General features: G+C 41.5%; 1 protein-coding gene across 4 annotated transcripts in view; it reads left to right on the top strand.

Annotated features, from left to right (window-relative positions):
* Window positions 1-4734, top strand: part of WAC (WW domain containing adaptor with coiled-coil) — a 37386-nt gene extending 32652 nt beyond the window's left edge. For 3 of the 4 annotated variants that reach the window (XM_075587676.1, XM_075587674.1, XM_075587675.1), the window contains exons 13-14: window positions 2392-2519; window positions 3714-4734. In XM_075587676.1, the coding sequence (XP_075443791.1) occupies window positions 2392-2519; window positions 3714-3783 (198 nt within the window). In that variant the 3' untranslated portion in view covers window positions 3784-4734. The remainder of the gene's footprint in view (window positions 1-2391; window positions 2520-3713) is intronic. The other variant, XM_075587677.1, reaches the window with a different exon arrangement.
* The last annotated feature ends 9938 nt before the right edge of the window (window positions 4735-14672 follow it).

The raw sequence follows: 14672 nt of genomic DNA on the forward strand, positions 1-14672 counted from the left end.
GTAAAGTGAGTCCTATGTTGATTAGTGGCGGTGAGCGTCGGGTAAGACATTCCGGTGTCGGAAAACGGCCCCATAGGATTGCATTGCAAACCGTCAGATATGCCGTCCGTCGTAAAGTGAAACAATGGATAGCGAGGACTATCTGTATATTTGTGCAGGTCATGTTTAATATGCCCTTTTTCATCCTGGATACACACACTCCAATTGTGAAATAATTTTTGCTGATTTCGGTTTTAGAATTTAAGGACCTGCAACAAAACTTCTATGTTCGCAAGCACCCTTTTGTGTTTGCAAAAGTTGTTTGAAGTTGGCACACTCTCTATAGATTTAATAATGTATGTTCCACGTATGAAGATGTTTGGCAGGCATGCAGTGATTATTTTATTTATTTTTTCATTTTGTTTTATTTTTAAGGCGTTGTTGCTTTCGAGTATTTAAGAGATAATGGGGAAACGCAGGGTTGCCGACTTCTCAGACATTTGAATGTGCTCACAAGTGATATTTTATTTGCTGTACACTGGGTTGTCACTATTTTTTAAATTATTATTACCCACCATAACATGTGTGTGGATGAAACCTATTCCAGCTTCATATTGCAAAGCCAGTGTAGCAATCCTCACACTGAGACCCAAAGGTCGAAAAAAAGCGGTCTAAGTAGGTTTACTGGCTATGTAATTCTTGAACCTAGGCTGTGCAATATGGCAGGCATAAACTTATAGGGCTCCATGTTAAAATGGATACGAAGTAAAGAATGCCACATTTGCATGTCATTACCCAGAATCCCTGGCTGCAGTGGAAGTATTGAATGCCAAGTGATGGGATAAAAAAGGATTACAGATCTGAGACGTGAATGTTCTCACAAGTGATCATTTTTAATTTCTCTACGGTGGAGAATTTGTCACACTTTTTACCCACCATAACAGTGTTTGTTAGCAATGCAAGTTCTCAACGCAAGTAAGTGGTTCAAGGGGGAAAAAAACAAGCTTCTTCCTTAGGCCACATCTTGAGGTAATTATTTCCAAAATCTATAATTATTTTCAATCATGCCTGATAGTTTTACACTTATTTTGCACTCCTTCCACCTGAAGGATGACAGTTCATGAGTGTCCTTAACTGGACTTTTTTGCTTGGCTAGGACAGACATTGGTAAGATCTTTTTATAAATTGTTGTACTTTGCAAGTATGTCAATCAATCATTTTAAGGGTTATACGAATTGAACAATGTCATTAACCAAAAATCACAGCCTTGCCTATAGCAGAGGGAAAGTGTTTATCCATGTACCTATATATATATTTATTTAACTAGATCATGCAGATCGCTGGAGTTCTCCATTTCTGTAGCTTTGTCCTACAGCATGAAATTAAGCTTTCAGATCTGTGAATGCATCCTAATAAGATGATGGGATTTTTCAGACCTAGCAAAACCTGAACCACTCAAAGGTCCCTTGGGTGGCATTCCCTGTATAGATTGATAAAACATGTTGACATATGATTTTGGTCATGAAGACGCCAAGTTCCTTCAATGCAGCTGCTTACTTTAGTGTATGACGGTGACGTTTCCAGTCTACTCCAGTAACGCACACAGCCTTTCTAAGTTGCATACTTCCTTTTGGAGTCCTGTAGGTTTTGTGATCTCATACATGTAACCTATAAGATCATTCCCCAGCAGCACTCCTTACTGCTCTGTATTTTGGATTTTCTGTTCTATGGAGAACGATGACCTCTTCCTGTTGTATTAAAGTTGCAATCCGACTTTAATTGTTTTCTGGATTGGAACCGGGGGTGTCTTAGAGCTGAACCGCACTATTTTCTGGTCCGTCTACCCCTGGTTCCTCAGATACTTACTAATGAAGTTACCAGTATATATGTCCTGGTTTATAAGGGGATTTAAATGGCTCTCTAATGGGAAGCATGAACCAATGATGTTGCCTCTTCCTATTGGCCCATGATTTGTCAGCTGTTTTTGTTTCCCTTGGCGGAGATTTAAACTCTGAAATGTCATGGAGAGCGGGGGTCCCCCGAGCTTAGTGGTGGTTGGCTCATGGGGGGGCCCACCATGTAAAACAAAAAGGGGGGTGTAATAAGGGTAGGAGGAACTGCTGCTGCTTTAAGCTATTCTCTTTCATTTAATTTTAAGACGTCTGGGCTGTTCCCTGTACGATAAACCGGTCTTGCGTTTAGAAATCTGAAAGTGGTAAAGCTAATACGTTGCATGCTTCGTTTTTTGTAATGGGCTTGTGACATAATCCTACTGTATCTTCTGGGGGTTTTTTTTAATGTAGGGAAGAGCAGACCTTTCATTAATTTTTCCTGTGTTTTTGGCCGAAGAGGCTCTTAAAGGGTCTTTTGTTTTCTTCTGTTTATTAAATGTGTGACATGATCTTGTTTTAGGCCTCAAGGTTACGTGAAGAAGCCCACAATATGGGCAGCATTCATATGTCAGAAACATGTACAGAGTTGAAAAATTTAAGGTCTTTAGTTCGAGTATGTGAAATTCAAGCAACTTTGCGCGAGCAAAGGTTAGTATTTTTTTTTCTCTGACCTATTTAGTGTGTACATGTAATGGGGAAATTTTATTTGTACTTTTCTATCTTTTTTTTTTTTTGTATTTGGAAGGGATGGGTAGTAGTTGTTGAACCAGCACAATAAACTTCCGGGAAGCTGCACACTGGTAGCCCAGTGGTGCGACCAATCTTAATTGGTTGAAATTGATTAAAGTCAGTTTCTACAACCCTGAACTCCGTTTTGACTGGGCAATAAAAGCAACCTGTTGAAGGGGGGGGGGGGGGAGAGAAACCCCACCAGCGACGTACTGCTACTAACATTTCTAGATTAATAATGCCCACGTGAAAAACTGTTACAAACTCAACTTGGCCTCTTCAGTGCCCTAATGATGTAGTGTGTACATCATGAAGTACTACCTCAAAGGCTCTTATGACATACGCTGGATGTCCTGGCCATTTGCTAGTTTTCTAAGGCTGTCGGCGCACCTGTGGCGAGCTGACTTGCAGATTGCACTGAAGGGCCAAATCCTCCCCTTTCACTACCAGTCCAGCTGCCAGATACCCAGAAGGGATAACATGATTGGCACTGAATCACGTGACCTCTCTACAGGGCAAAGGGTCCGTGGCCAGAGGTGGTGTTACTTTTTTGCCGTGAAAGGGTTATAACCCATGTCCTTGGAGACTTGAGCATGCACTGGTGATGGACCTGACATGGCTTTTATTTTCAGTTGTTCATATATTGAGTTGGTTTCCATTAAAGCAGCAGTCCCTCCCTGGACCCCCTCCAGGGTGGAAATCAGAGGATCCCTGCTACTGAAATGGGTCTATTTCTGCTCTCAGGGATCCCCTGGTTCCCCAAATACTTGCAGGTAAAAGTAGCTCTGGTACTAAATCTCCTGCGTCACGCAGGTCATTAGGAAGCTGCAGTGAGTGGGTGAAGAGATTTAAGCCGACTTTCTTTTCCCTGGGAGGGGAAAAGGAACACACTAGTTGCAGCTGTAAGTATCTGGGGAACCTGTGTGCGTTTCAGCTCTGGGGACCACGTTTCTCTTCCTGATGGTTTTATAAAAGAGCAGGAAAGCTGCTGCTTACATTTTTCTTTTATTTTTTTTGTCTTTTAAAATGCAAGTCTCGTTTAAGTGATGTCATCTGCATTTCAAACACCAATTCCTTGAATATCTTTAATTTTCTTTTGTTTTTGTTTTTCAGGATACTGTTTTTGAGACAGCAAATTAAAGAACTTGAAAAACTTAAAAACCAGAATTCCTTCATGGTGTGACGCGTTGTGACTTGCACGTGGTTTTGGAACTGTAAAGCTGGGAGCCCAGTCTTAACATTTTTGAGCTGCATCTGAGTAGACTTTGGACCGTTGAGCTGGGCGGTGGACACGTCGGGGGAGTGGGACTGGAGGGGAGTCAATTCAGGGGAAAGATACAAGAGTGATTTGTAAAAACCCTTGAAATGTAGATTTCTTGTAGATGTATCCTTCACGTTGTAAATATGTTTTGTAGATTGAAGCCATGGGAAGCCCATGTGTATTATCAGAACTTTGACATCCAAAACTAATCAATGCTGAGGTGGTTAAATACCTAGCCATTTACATGTAAGCTTGTCTGCAAAATTAGCTTCTATTTTTTTTTTTTTTTTCCCCTGTTAATTTATCATTCAGAAATCTTGCTTTTTCAGGAATTAGATAAGGGCACCAGGCAATGTATCTACGTCTAAAATAATCTGAGTTTGGGCAGCGTACAAACCATTGTGCTAGATTTCATCCTCGCACCCCAACCTTGTTTAAGAGCAGTGCTTCATTGTTATTTTTGCAGCAAATTTTTTTCCTGGAAGTGTTCCTCCCAAATACTAGACTACATAATTTTTCCTTGCATCTAATATTTTTCCTTTTATGGCACTGTTGCTATGGCACTTTTTTCTATAATCTTTTCATTCCTGTGTACAGTAGCTTAACATTGCAGTGATCGAAACCCACTTGTTTGTATAAATTATTGAGAAGTATCTTCACTTGCACCCTGTAAGAATCGCCTTGTAGTACAGTTGGGCATGTGTACTAAAAGTACATTACTTGCTCAGTCATGACAAAACAATTAAAATAATAAAATAAAATAAAAACTAGCCCAATTAAACATATACTTAAAGTGGTTGTGTGGGGGAACAGAGGAAAAAAAGCTAGTCAGATGTGAATTGTATCTGTTGTAATAAACATGTTAAAAGATCACTGGCTATTCATTTCCTTAAGTTATTACACACTAGAATTTGAATTACCAACCAGTTACTATGGAAGCAGATGTTGGGTTTTCTTAATGCATTTTTTAGGGATTTATTTAAAGGCCATTGTTGACCAAGAGGAGGTTAGGTAAAGCATTTAGAATAAGTGCTCTCCAACAAATATGATTTTGGTGCGTCTCCAGCAGTTGTCTCGTTATCACTTGGTTTATCTGTCTTGCCTTTCATTTTAAAGGATGCTTGTGCCGTAGCTACCTGTTAAAGTCTGGTGCTGACTGCTGCCATCACAAACTCAACTTGTGTAATTGGAGCATACCAATGTTATCTTAAAATAGTGGAAAATCTCAGCTTTGTATATTGTTTCCAAAAATATATTACAAATAAACAGGAAAAGCTCTTGCTACTAAAATAAAAACTTGTTTTATTTCCTTTTAAAGAACTATTTAGCAGTGTAGAAAGTGTGTGTAACTGAAGTGTTTTGTAATTTGATTTTGTTTGATAAAATTATTCTTATCTGATTACTTCTATATGACCTCCTGAATTAATGGATTTCCCCATTTTGAGTGCGGTATGTCTGATTACATGTTTTCCGTTTCATACATGTATTGCTTAGCACATTATCAGCAAATCTAACCGAACAGACCATTATTTAAAACGTACGCCAAAGAGATTCAACACATTCTAGCCAAATGTGGCATTGAGATGAAATAAAATACCAGGGCAGGCATGCCTTAAATGCTGGGCTTGGCACTTATTTTTAAATTCATATTTTTTTTTTATTTTTTTTTTTACTTCAATAGTTTCATGTGGGCAATCTCTACTTCCCTAAAGAACTGCATAGCTGCCGGTCAATTCGTTCTCAGTCTGTTGATTGGCAAAGTTTGGCGACATCATTAAATCTGGGGAATGTAAATGGTTGCTATAGGAACAAGCATGCTTGTTAAAATGGAATACAAGAAATTGGTCTTTCAAAGTTGTTTTAGCATTTTGTTTTAAAAAAAAAAGGTATTTTTTTCTTACTACAGAACTGATTTATTAAAAAAAAAAACACACATGCAGGATATTGCTTGAACTGCAGCTTTAAGTGTAATCATTGGGGGATGATTAAGCCCTGTTTATGACGAGAACTATTTTTTATATACATCGTTTTTGTAATTTGTAAACCTTAATAGGGAGTTTTGAATAGATGTGTATTAGCCTACAAAGCATTCTAGGCAGGCAGACACAGCAGAAAAAAATTGTGTATCAAATGGTTGCATTACCCTTATACTCAAATTTATTTGTTTCCTATAAAAAAAAAATGTAAAAAATATTTTGTCCTGAAAAATTAATCCTGATCAGATGCTTAATCTGTATATATGCAACTGTTCAACTATTGATGTCATAATTACAATAATCTACAAAAGAAAACAGAGTTGACCATTTGCCTGTAGATTTTTTTATGAAAGATTAAAGATTTGGAAAAATAACCAAAGCAATTGGTTGCTATAGACACATTGCAAAGAGAAAATATATAGATAAATTAAGATTTTATTTCATGGCCCCCACAGCTTACATTTAAAACCTTAAACCTGTCCCTGCCAAAAGTACATTTTGGCTCAAGGCAGAGCTCCTGTATCTGATAGCATTCATCTGTTTTATTTTTTACTGTTGAAGTATAACAAGTTGTCGTAATAAAATGGGAAGTTAAAAGTAACAGTCCCGCTCTGTGGTTTTATATCATTAGCTAGTTGTCTGCAGCTTAACCTCTGTGAATGTTGAAAAAGGAGCATGTTTCGAGACTTTTTTTTTGTTGTGTAAAGGTTGTAAACTTTTTTACTCACTACAGCCTACTTTGGATCTGGATTACAAGTGCCACCAGCTTCATATTACAGAATCCGTGACTAACCTCAAACTGAGGCCAAAAAATATTAAACCACTGTTGTTTCAATCTTAGCCGTCTGGCAAAGAAAGTATAGCATTGGTTGACAAAATCAAAGGACTGTGTTGCATAGCTCCACGTAATGTCAAGCTGCAAGGGGTTATACCAGAACAGGTTTGCACTGAGCCCCACGGTACTTCTAACCTGGGGAAGAGCACGAGTATTGGCGCCCCCCAACAAGGAGTGAGATGGTGCGCTTGTACTTGCACATACTTCTTCATTGAGCATCTGTGATTCAACGTGAGCGCACTGCATACAGGCTGTCTGAGTGGGGTCACTAATTGTGTTTTCTTAACGCCATACTTGGCTGTTAGAGCTGTTTAAAACCCGTAGACTAAAGCTTTAGAGCACACTTAAGGCTGTGATTATACCTAAATATTGACAGCGGCTGAAAAACATTCTGTATGAATTAAATGAAACCTAACATACCATCACGACGCCTGCGCAGCTCCGAACTGCAAAGCGGCAGACTCCTGAACAGACTTTCCAAATGATTTTTCCAGGCGACGACCGCGTCACGTCAGCGGTTCAGCCAATGAGGGTGAACTGCTCACGGCTACACCTCGTCTGCTCGCCTGTCTCCTCTCCTTGATCAAGATACCGCTCGGCGGCAGAGTGAGGGTGACATCACCGGATCGTGCTGCCGCTAAGCGGCATCTGGTATAATCAATGCCGAAGGTTGAGTCCACAGCCCTCTATGGGGCAGGCCCCAGTGGCTGTGTGGGCGCGCAAAGCAGTTTTGTCTTGCTGTGCTGCGACGCGGTCGGCGTGCAACCAATGGCAGGGAAGATATGCCCCTATCATGGCCCCGCTCCTACATTCTAATTCAATAAATGTTGTGTTTTAACACCCCTTTCTCTAATTTTGGTAACACAGTTACATTCAGCCCATCTGATGCACCCAATGCCAATCTAGGCATTTTTAGGGTGACACCCATATTTTCAGATCACATCGACTTTACTTAGTGAGCAGTATATACCTTCTGTGTTTTTTAATATATAAATAACACATACTGGGAAGTAACAGGAAAAGGAATCCCTGCCCCGAAGAACTTATAATATAATTGATAAGTAGGGAGAACATACAGAGACAGTAGGAAGGTGTTCTGGTAAGTGCGTCTGCTAGGGGCCAATGTTGGTGTATGAGGTATAAAGTATCAGCCGCGGAGCTACTTGTATGCTTCGTTAAGGAGGTGGGTTTTAAGATGGGTCTTAAAGGTGGTTAGAGAGGGTGCCAGTTGGATATTGAGGGGAAGAGCATGCCAGAGATGTGGGCAGTGAGTGAGAAAGGTTTAAAGCGGGAGAGGACTTTAGATACAAAAGGGGTAGAGAGAAGACATCCTTGATCATAACGCAAGAGTCAGGATTGTGTTATAGTGAGATATTAGGGCTGAGATGTAAGGAGGGGCAGAAGAGTGTGAAGCCTTCAAAGTGAGGAGGAGAAATGAGTGTGTGATGCAGGATTTGATAGGAAGTGATTTCAGCAGACTTCTGACACCTGCAGTCTTGGAAATGCTACAGCTGAAATGTAACATTAGGAAGTTTAACACATTCTTGTAGCTTTCAGCTGAACAATACAGTTTTCTGCTGGTAACACTGCAACAGATCTGTTTGTGGTACTTTGTTGCTAAAGATTGGAGCTCAAAAGGTTTATGTCAGAGCTGGTTTAAATAGGAAGTGGATGTGTCTTACTAAAAGGTTGCTAAGCAGCTAAAGCTGTTCAGTACATTAAAACATTTTTTTTAAAGTCACTAGGTAGTATCTAATACTACACAACTGATTTTAATAATAAAAAAAAAAACGGCAAAAGACTAGCTGGTTTAAAGTGGATAGGAAGCTGAAAGTAAAATGCAATTGGGTGCTCATTTGCATATCACTACCAAGCATCCGTGTCTGCTGTTTACGCCAGCATTTAATTAAAAAGCCGATTTTTTTATTTTTATTTTTAAATAAAGTAAACACTTGCTGCAATTTTCAATGTATTAAGCTTCCTTGGGAAGCTGCACCCCTTCCTTTTTTGAAATAGGCAGCCATAGTGCGTATCCTGTGAAGCAGGAGCTTCGCCGATCGATCGACAGCGTAGATAATTGCATTGCCGTAAATGTGGGACGCTGCTGCATTTATTAAAACAAAAACTAACGAGGGAACGCTGCTTTGGCGTTACAATGGTTTGAATGCTCAAAGGTTGGGGACCTGTGCAAGGCGAGCAAACACATGGGTAGTGGATAATGGCGTTGAAACAGTTATTGGTATTCAATCGATTTAATCGAGGGGAAGGGAAACGGTCTACACTGCATTAAGCACAGCTTCCTTCAAGATTAAATGCCAATTTGCTTTTAAAGGAACATTTAGATTCAAAAATTAAAAATATCAGTATTGGAATTCGCTGCTTGATGAGATATTTGAGTCATTCAGTCATATAGTCCATATTGACTTGGTCACTCAGAAAGATGCAACATCTGCCAATGCCTGCAGCTTTCTATTGGACGCTGTAATCATACTGACCATGGTGGGCATATTGTTCTGCCGGACAGGTTTTCTTTTACAGAAGTCTTCATCTTTACAGTTCCTTAATAACGTTGCCCAAAATTGCATGAGCCTTGGCACACCAGAGGACCATATGTTGCACCGGGCACATCCTGAGCACTGTGTTCTCCGAAGAAGGGAAGTGTGGAGGACTGCAAACAAAACAAATACAAAAGCAATATCATAGGAGTAATGTTGGAGGTAAAATTCTAACAAATCTACAAACTGTTCACTCACGTTTTATAGAAATAAAAAAGCAGAAATCCCAACTGGAGCAGGTCCATAAGGAGGCAGATGGTATACACCCTGAAAATGTTATATCAATAAAAACAATGTACTCACATTTGGTACAACCTTTAAAATATATAGCAGGCAACAAATGCCAGTAATATAGGTCTCCCGAGGCTTATGACCCGCAGCGATCTCGCCACATCTGCAGATATGCGGCATCTTGCGTCCCTCGTGAATGTCCTGGCTTCCGGTTTGGCGTTCAACTAGAACTGTCTATGAACTCAGAATACAGCTTTTAGTGTCTCCTCGACGACAACGTGTTGCACTGTAGCTTCAGCTTCCTCAGGACTCATGTCACCCATAAATCAAGCATCCTATTTATACCCTAAACAAACTACTAAAATGTTGCATATTAATTAGATAAGCAGAATATCACATACTAAATCTACGTGGAATACATATTATAAAGCAACAACGAGAAACAGATCCCCAAGGATCACTCATACACTCTAGATCACAGGTACACAGGTGGATAAATGTATGTGTGGATGAAGAATGAATAAATTAAAACACTTTATTAGGAGTAATAACTCAAATTATATAAAATAGAACGCTGTAGAATCAAAGTATAGTGATTCTATGTGAGCCAATATAACCGAATTAAAAACCAGATTGGATGCAGCGATGAAGGTTGCCAATGTCTATCCTCACTGAGAAGAGGGTAGTACTAGTACAGTGACCAAGGCAGTAATAGCTATATGTAGATCCTAACTAATATCTGAGGTCAGTAGGGATAACCACTGGGTGTGTGTACATAACACCACTGTTAGTACAGGTGGAACCTTGCCACAATTAAGTGGCTGACCTGCAGTATATGGAGCTAATCAATGTAGTGAGACACTAGGTGGACAAGATACCGTGTCTCTGGGTGTGCACTCTATGTGGTCTTAATTAGGACACAGTGTTAATATAACTGATCCAAAATTCTTGTCTGACCAGTGTTGGAATTTACATGGGGGTACAATTACAATAGCACAATACAGTGTATATATTGCGCCAAATGTACTCCCTTTGGCATGTATAGATAGTTAGTCTACCTGCCAGTATGATTAGAATGCATACCTTGCACAGAGGACTGAAGTGCTTAGATTAGCCACAGATAAATAAATGCAAAAAAGGTAGGATCAGAAGCTATTATAACAGTGCACAAGTAGTGCTCTTTTACACATGATGTCCAATGTTACAGACAATAAGATGCATCCAATCGTTTGTAGCAGCCCTGGTGATTAGGCTTCATAGCGGAACACCTACTGGCAAGTGCAGGGTGTTAAACCAAAGGGTACTGCTACATTAAAACTTGCATATTAGTGCATAAACATAGCTCTAAGCAGAGAGCAGAGAGCTACTAGAAGCGGACGCACTCCGATCACGAGCACTAATCCCGCCCCTCTGACGTGATGATGTTACATATTATAACTCCTAAAAAAGTTGTAATTCCTATAAAAGATAAGAATTTTATATAATACAGTGGACATATCTCCTAAATAAGAGGCTAATGTCCTAACAATTGAAGAAATATCACACACATTATATATATATATATATATATATATATATATATATATATATCAACTGTAAATATTACTGTATGTTCATTTGCATGTCTTAGACAGGTCTACAACCCTGTCTTTCCCCATTATCGCCCAGCATACAGCGCTTCCACTGCAGCAAGGGATTCTGGGAAATGACATGCAAATGAGCACACAGTGCCACCTTTTGTCTCAAGCTCGTATTACACAAGCAAATCCTCAAGCCAATGCATACTGTTTTAAACACAGCTTTTAGACAGAGGCTGGGATGAGATGCAAAGCCAGTAAACCCACTCACAGACATGTTTCAATTTTGATGGGTATATATTTGGGGGGGTCATAAAATTACTAATACCTTGTTCCTCATTTTCCCCTGAACTATATGGGTTTATAGTGAGGACTTGAGGTTAATTTGTTAGATTTGGGTATTTAGAGCTGCCTATATTAAAATTGAGCTACAGGTATGTACTCAGATATATACATGTAACCACCCTCCTGAGGGTTGGAGTATATTGAGCCCCACCCTGTGTTGCCATGGGATCATGACCTCAGAGTATATAGAGAAGGGGGGAAGGTTCGGTTCCCAGGAGGACAAGAGGAGGGTAGCCTCGGGAGAAGAGATAAAGATGTTCCTAAAGTAATAACCCAGTCCATTCATTCATATTCGCAAAGGACCCACCTGGTTTTACTGTAGGGGCTCAGGTAACCCGGGTTAATATAGAAGATGGAGTGAAGTAATAAGGGGGGCTACATGTGACAAGCTAGGAACTAAGTGAATACACCTTTATTTTGTAGTGTTAAGTGTGGGAACTAATGGAAGCAACATAAATCCGATATGTTTGTTAAAAAAAAAGTACAGCGTCTATAGTATGAATGTGAACAGTTACCATGCCTGGGAACCAGAGTAAAAGACTTGTATTACAAAAGTTCCTGGCGCCCTTTATTATACATCTTTGCTACCTCATTGCCTAGCCGCCTGTAGCCAGCACCCTGAGTCAAGGTAACCCATGCTGAGAAGCCAAACATTTCGCAACAATGTAAAGTAACTAGGAGCCGGGTAGGGAGGGTTACATATATTTTTGGATAATTATTGCTTTTCATTCTATTATATAATATATAATTCTATTGTATCATTTTTGCATTGCTGTTATTGACCAGTTTGTATTAGAATTTAAAGATAGAGTTTACTCTAGTCTTTTAATATATGTGAGATATAACTTAGATATTGCTAGATAACATTTACACGACGCCTGCAGCTATCCCTATAGGGGTTACTCTCTAAAAAGATCATCCCGGCCGCAGTGGTGAATGAGTATAGACTTAAACAGCTCCTGAGAGGATCTCTGCCGTTACACCCCTTCGTCCTCCTGATGCGAGGCGCCCCTCGAGCCGCAAAACCCCCCAGCTTTATGAAGTTGATGAGCCATATAAGGGAACAGGAAGTTCAAATACACTTCCACACCCTCAAGAATTCTAAGGAACCACACAAAGCGGAGACCAAAGGGGCGCCGGCTCCAAAACTCAAGGAGACAGAAAGTGCCGAGGACAACCCTCCTCCCAAGGCACCTGCTTCTGCGCCCAGGATACCCGGGAGAGGATCTCCTACCTCCAGGACCGAGGCAAACAAAATGATGTTGTCTGCTATAACTGTGGAGGGTCACTACTCTCAGAATTGTCCAAAGCCCAGAAAAGCCAGGACATTCAACCCAAGTCCATGACCTGCAAGGTACAGTCGACAGAAACACCCTCCATGTCATCGGAGGGCGCCCCAGTGAAACACCCAAATCGGAAACTTACAATCGCGTGGGACCGGCTGCAATCATATGTGTCCTCGTGGTCGGTATATATTCCTCGGCATTGCTGGATACCGGGTCCCAAGTAACGATCATATATCGACCCTTCTACAACCAACATCTGAAGCACCTGCCCATGCAGTCGGCGGACATGATGAAGTTGTGGGGACTCAGTAATGATGACTATCCCATCGATGACGTAATGAAGGTACAGTTAGATAAACCACAGTTGAATACCAACAAGTCTCACACCATGGAGGTGGAGGCTCTGATATGCCACGAGCCTCGCAAACATCCAAGCTCCCCAATAATCTTGGGGACCAACACTGATGTGGTGCGAGCAGTCATCCGAGCTTATTTACAAGAAGCTGGCGAACTACCACTTTCTTCTCGGTGGATCCATCTAGTAATGAAGGAAGAGTGCTGCAAGGTCTCGGGCCAGGAAGGATATGGTGACCTATTTAATCACAACGTGGGGTTGACCGAAATTCCTGCTGCTATCCGGGTCGTGATGAGGCTGACCATTACTTCTCACTGGAAAGTATGCCCAAAGAAGACGTCCAGAGAGGGTACAAGACCATGCCAGAGGTACGAGAGTAGAAGTCCTCAATTCCGATGAAAATCAGTGTTCATCCAGAACATCTCCCCTTACATCATGCCATTCGACCAAGGTCAAAGACTTGGCAGAATATACCAAGTTACTCCCGTGTGAACGCCGCCACCGTGCAAGATCAGCCGGTCAAGCTTCCATTTGACTTCGGGGAATCGACCCTGTCGGCCGAATGGAAGGAACGACTAAGTACCAAGTTGGAGGAACACCGGGAAGTGTTCTCCACTAGCGAGATGGATGTGGGCTGCAGCTGAAACGCCCAGCACACGATCCGGCTGAATGACACCACTCCATTCCAGGAGCGTTCCGACACATCGCTCGGATGTGGAGGATGTGAGGGACGTACTACAAGAAATGGAGACGTGACAGAATCCTGTTGCCCCTTTGTGTCCCTGAACATCATTGCCGCCAATGTTCACGGTACATCTAATGGAAGACCCTACCTACCCGAGCAGCTCCAATGGCTCATCTGAAGAGCTCGGGTCCCCTGGACCTCGTATGTCTGGATTTTCTATGCATTGAACCAGATTCAAGGGGCATCGGAAATGTACTCCTGATCACGGACCACTACACTCGCTACGCCCAAGCTTTCTCCACCAAAGACCAGAAGGCCATCATGGTGGCTAAGATCTTATGGGAACGGTACTTCTTGCACTACGGGCTACCAAATCATCTAAACTCAGATCAAGGGCAAGACTTTGAAAGTAAGCTCATCCGGGAGTTGCTAAAGCTATTTAATATCGACAAGTCCCGAATGACTCCTTACCATCTGGAGGGAGATGCTCTGCTAGAGAGGTTCAACTGGACCCTTCTCGATATGCTTGGCACTCTAAAGGGCTCTCAGAAGAACGAGTGGAGCAAACACATGGAGTCGTTAGTGCATGCCTATAATTGCACCCAACACAAATCTACAGGATTCGCTCCCTACTTCCTAATGTTCAGATGAGAAGCATGGCTGTCTGTGGTTATACGTCTGAGGTATCTACCGATGGGGTACCCAATAGGACGCACTTCAAATACGTACAACAAAGCATTAGCCCATCTGAATGCCTGCAACAAACGGTGCTACGACCACAAGGTCCGCCATCGGGATATGCGTCCTAGGGACGCCGTTCTCCGCAATCTAGGGATCCCCGGCAAACACAAGCTGGCTGTCCGCTGTTGCGCTACGGAGTTTTCAAAGTGGAATCTCAGATGCCGGGCCTTCCTGTCTACCGCATACGTGATGGGGATGGCAAGGTAAAGGTCTCGCACCGCAACC

The sequence above is a fragment of the Ascaphus truei genome, chromosome 2 (assembly GCF_040206685.1).
Source record: "Ascaphus truei isolate aAscTru1 chromosome 2, aAscTru1.hap1, whole genome shotgun sequence".
Classification (NCBI taxonomy): Eukaryota; Metazoa; Chordata; class Amphibia; order Anura; family Ascaphidae; genus Ascaphus; species Ascaphus truei.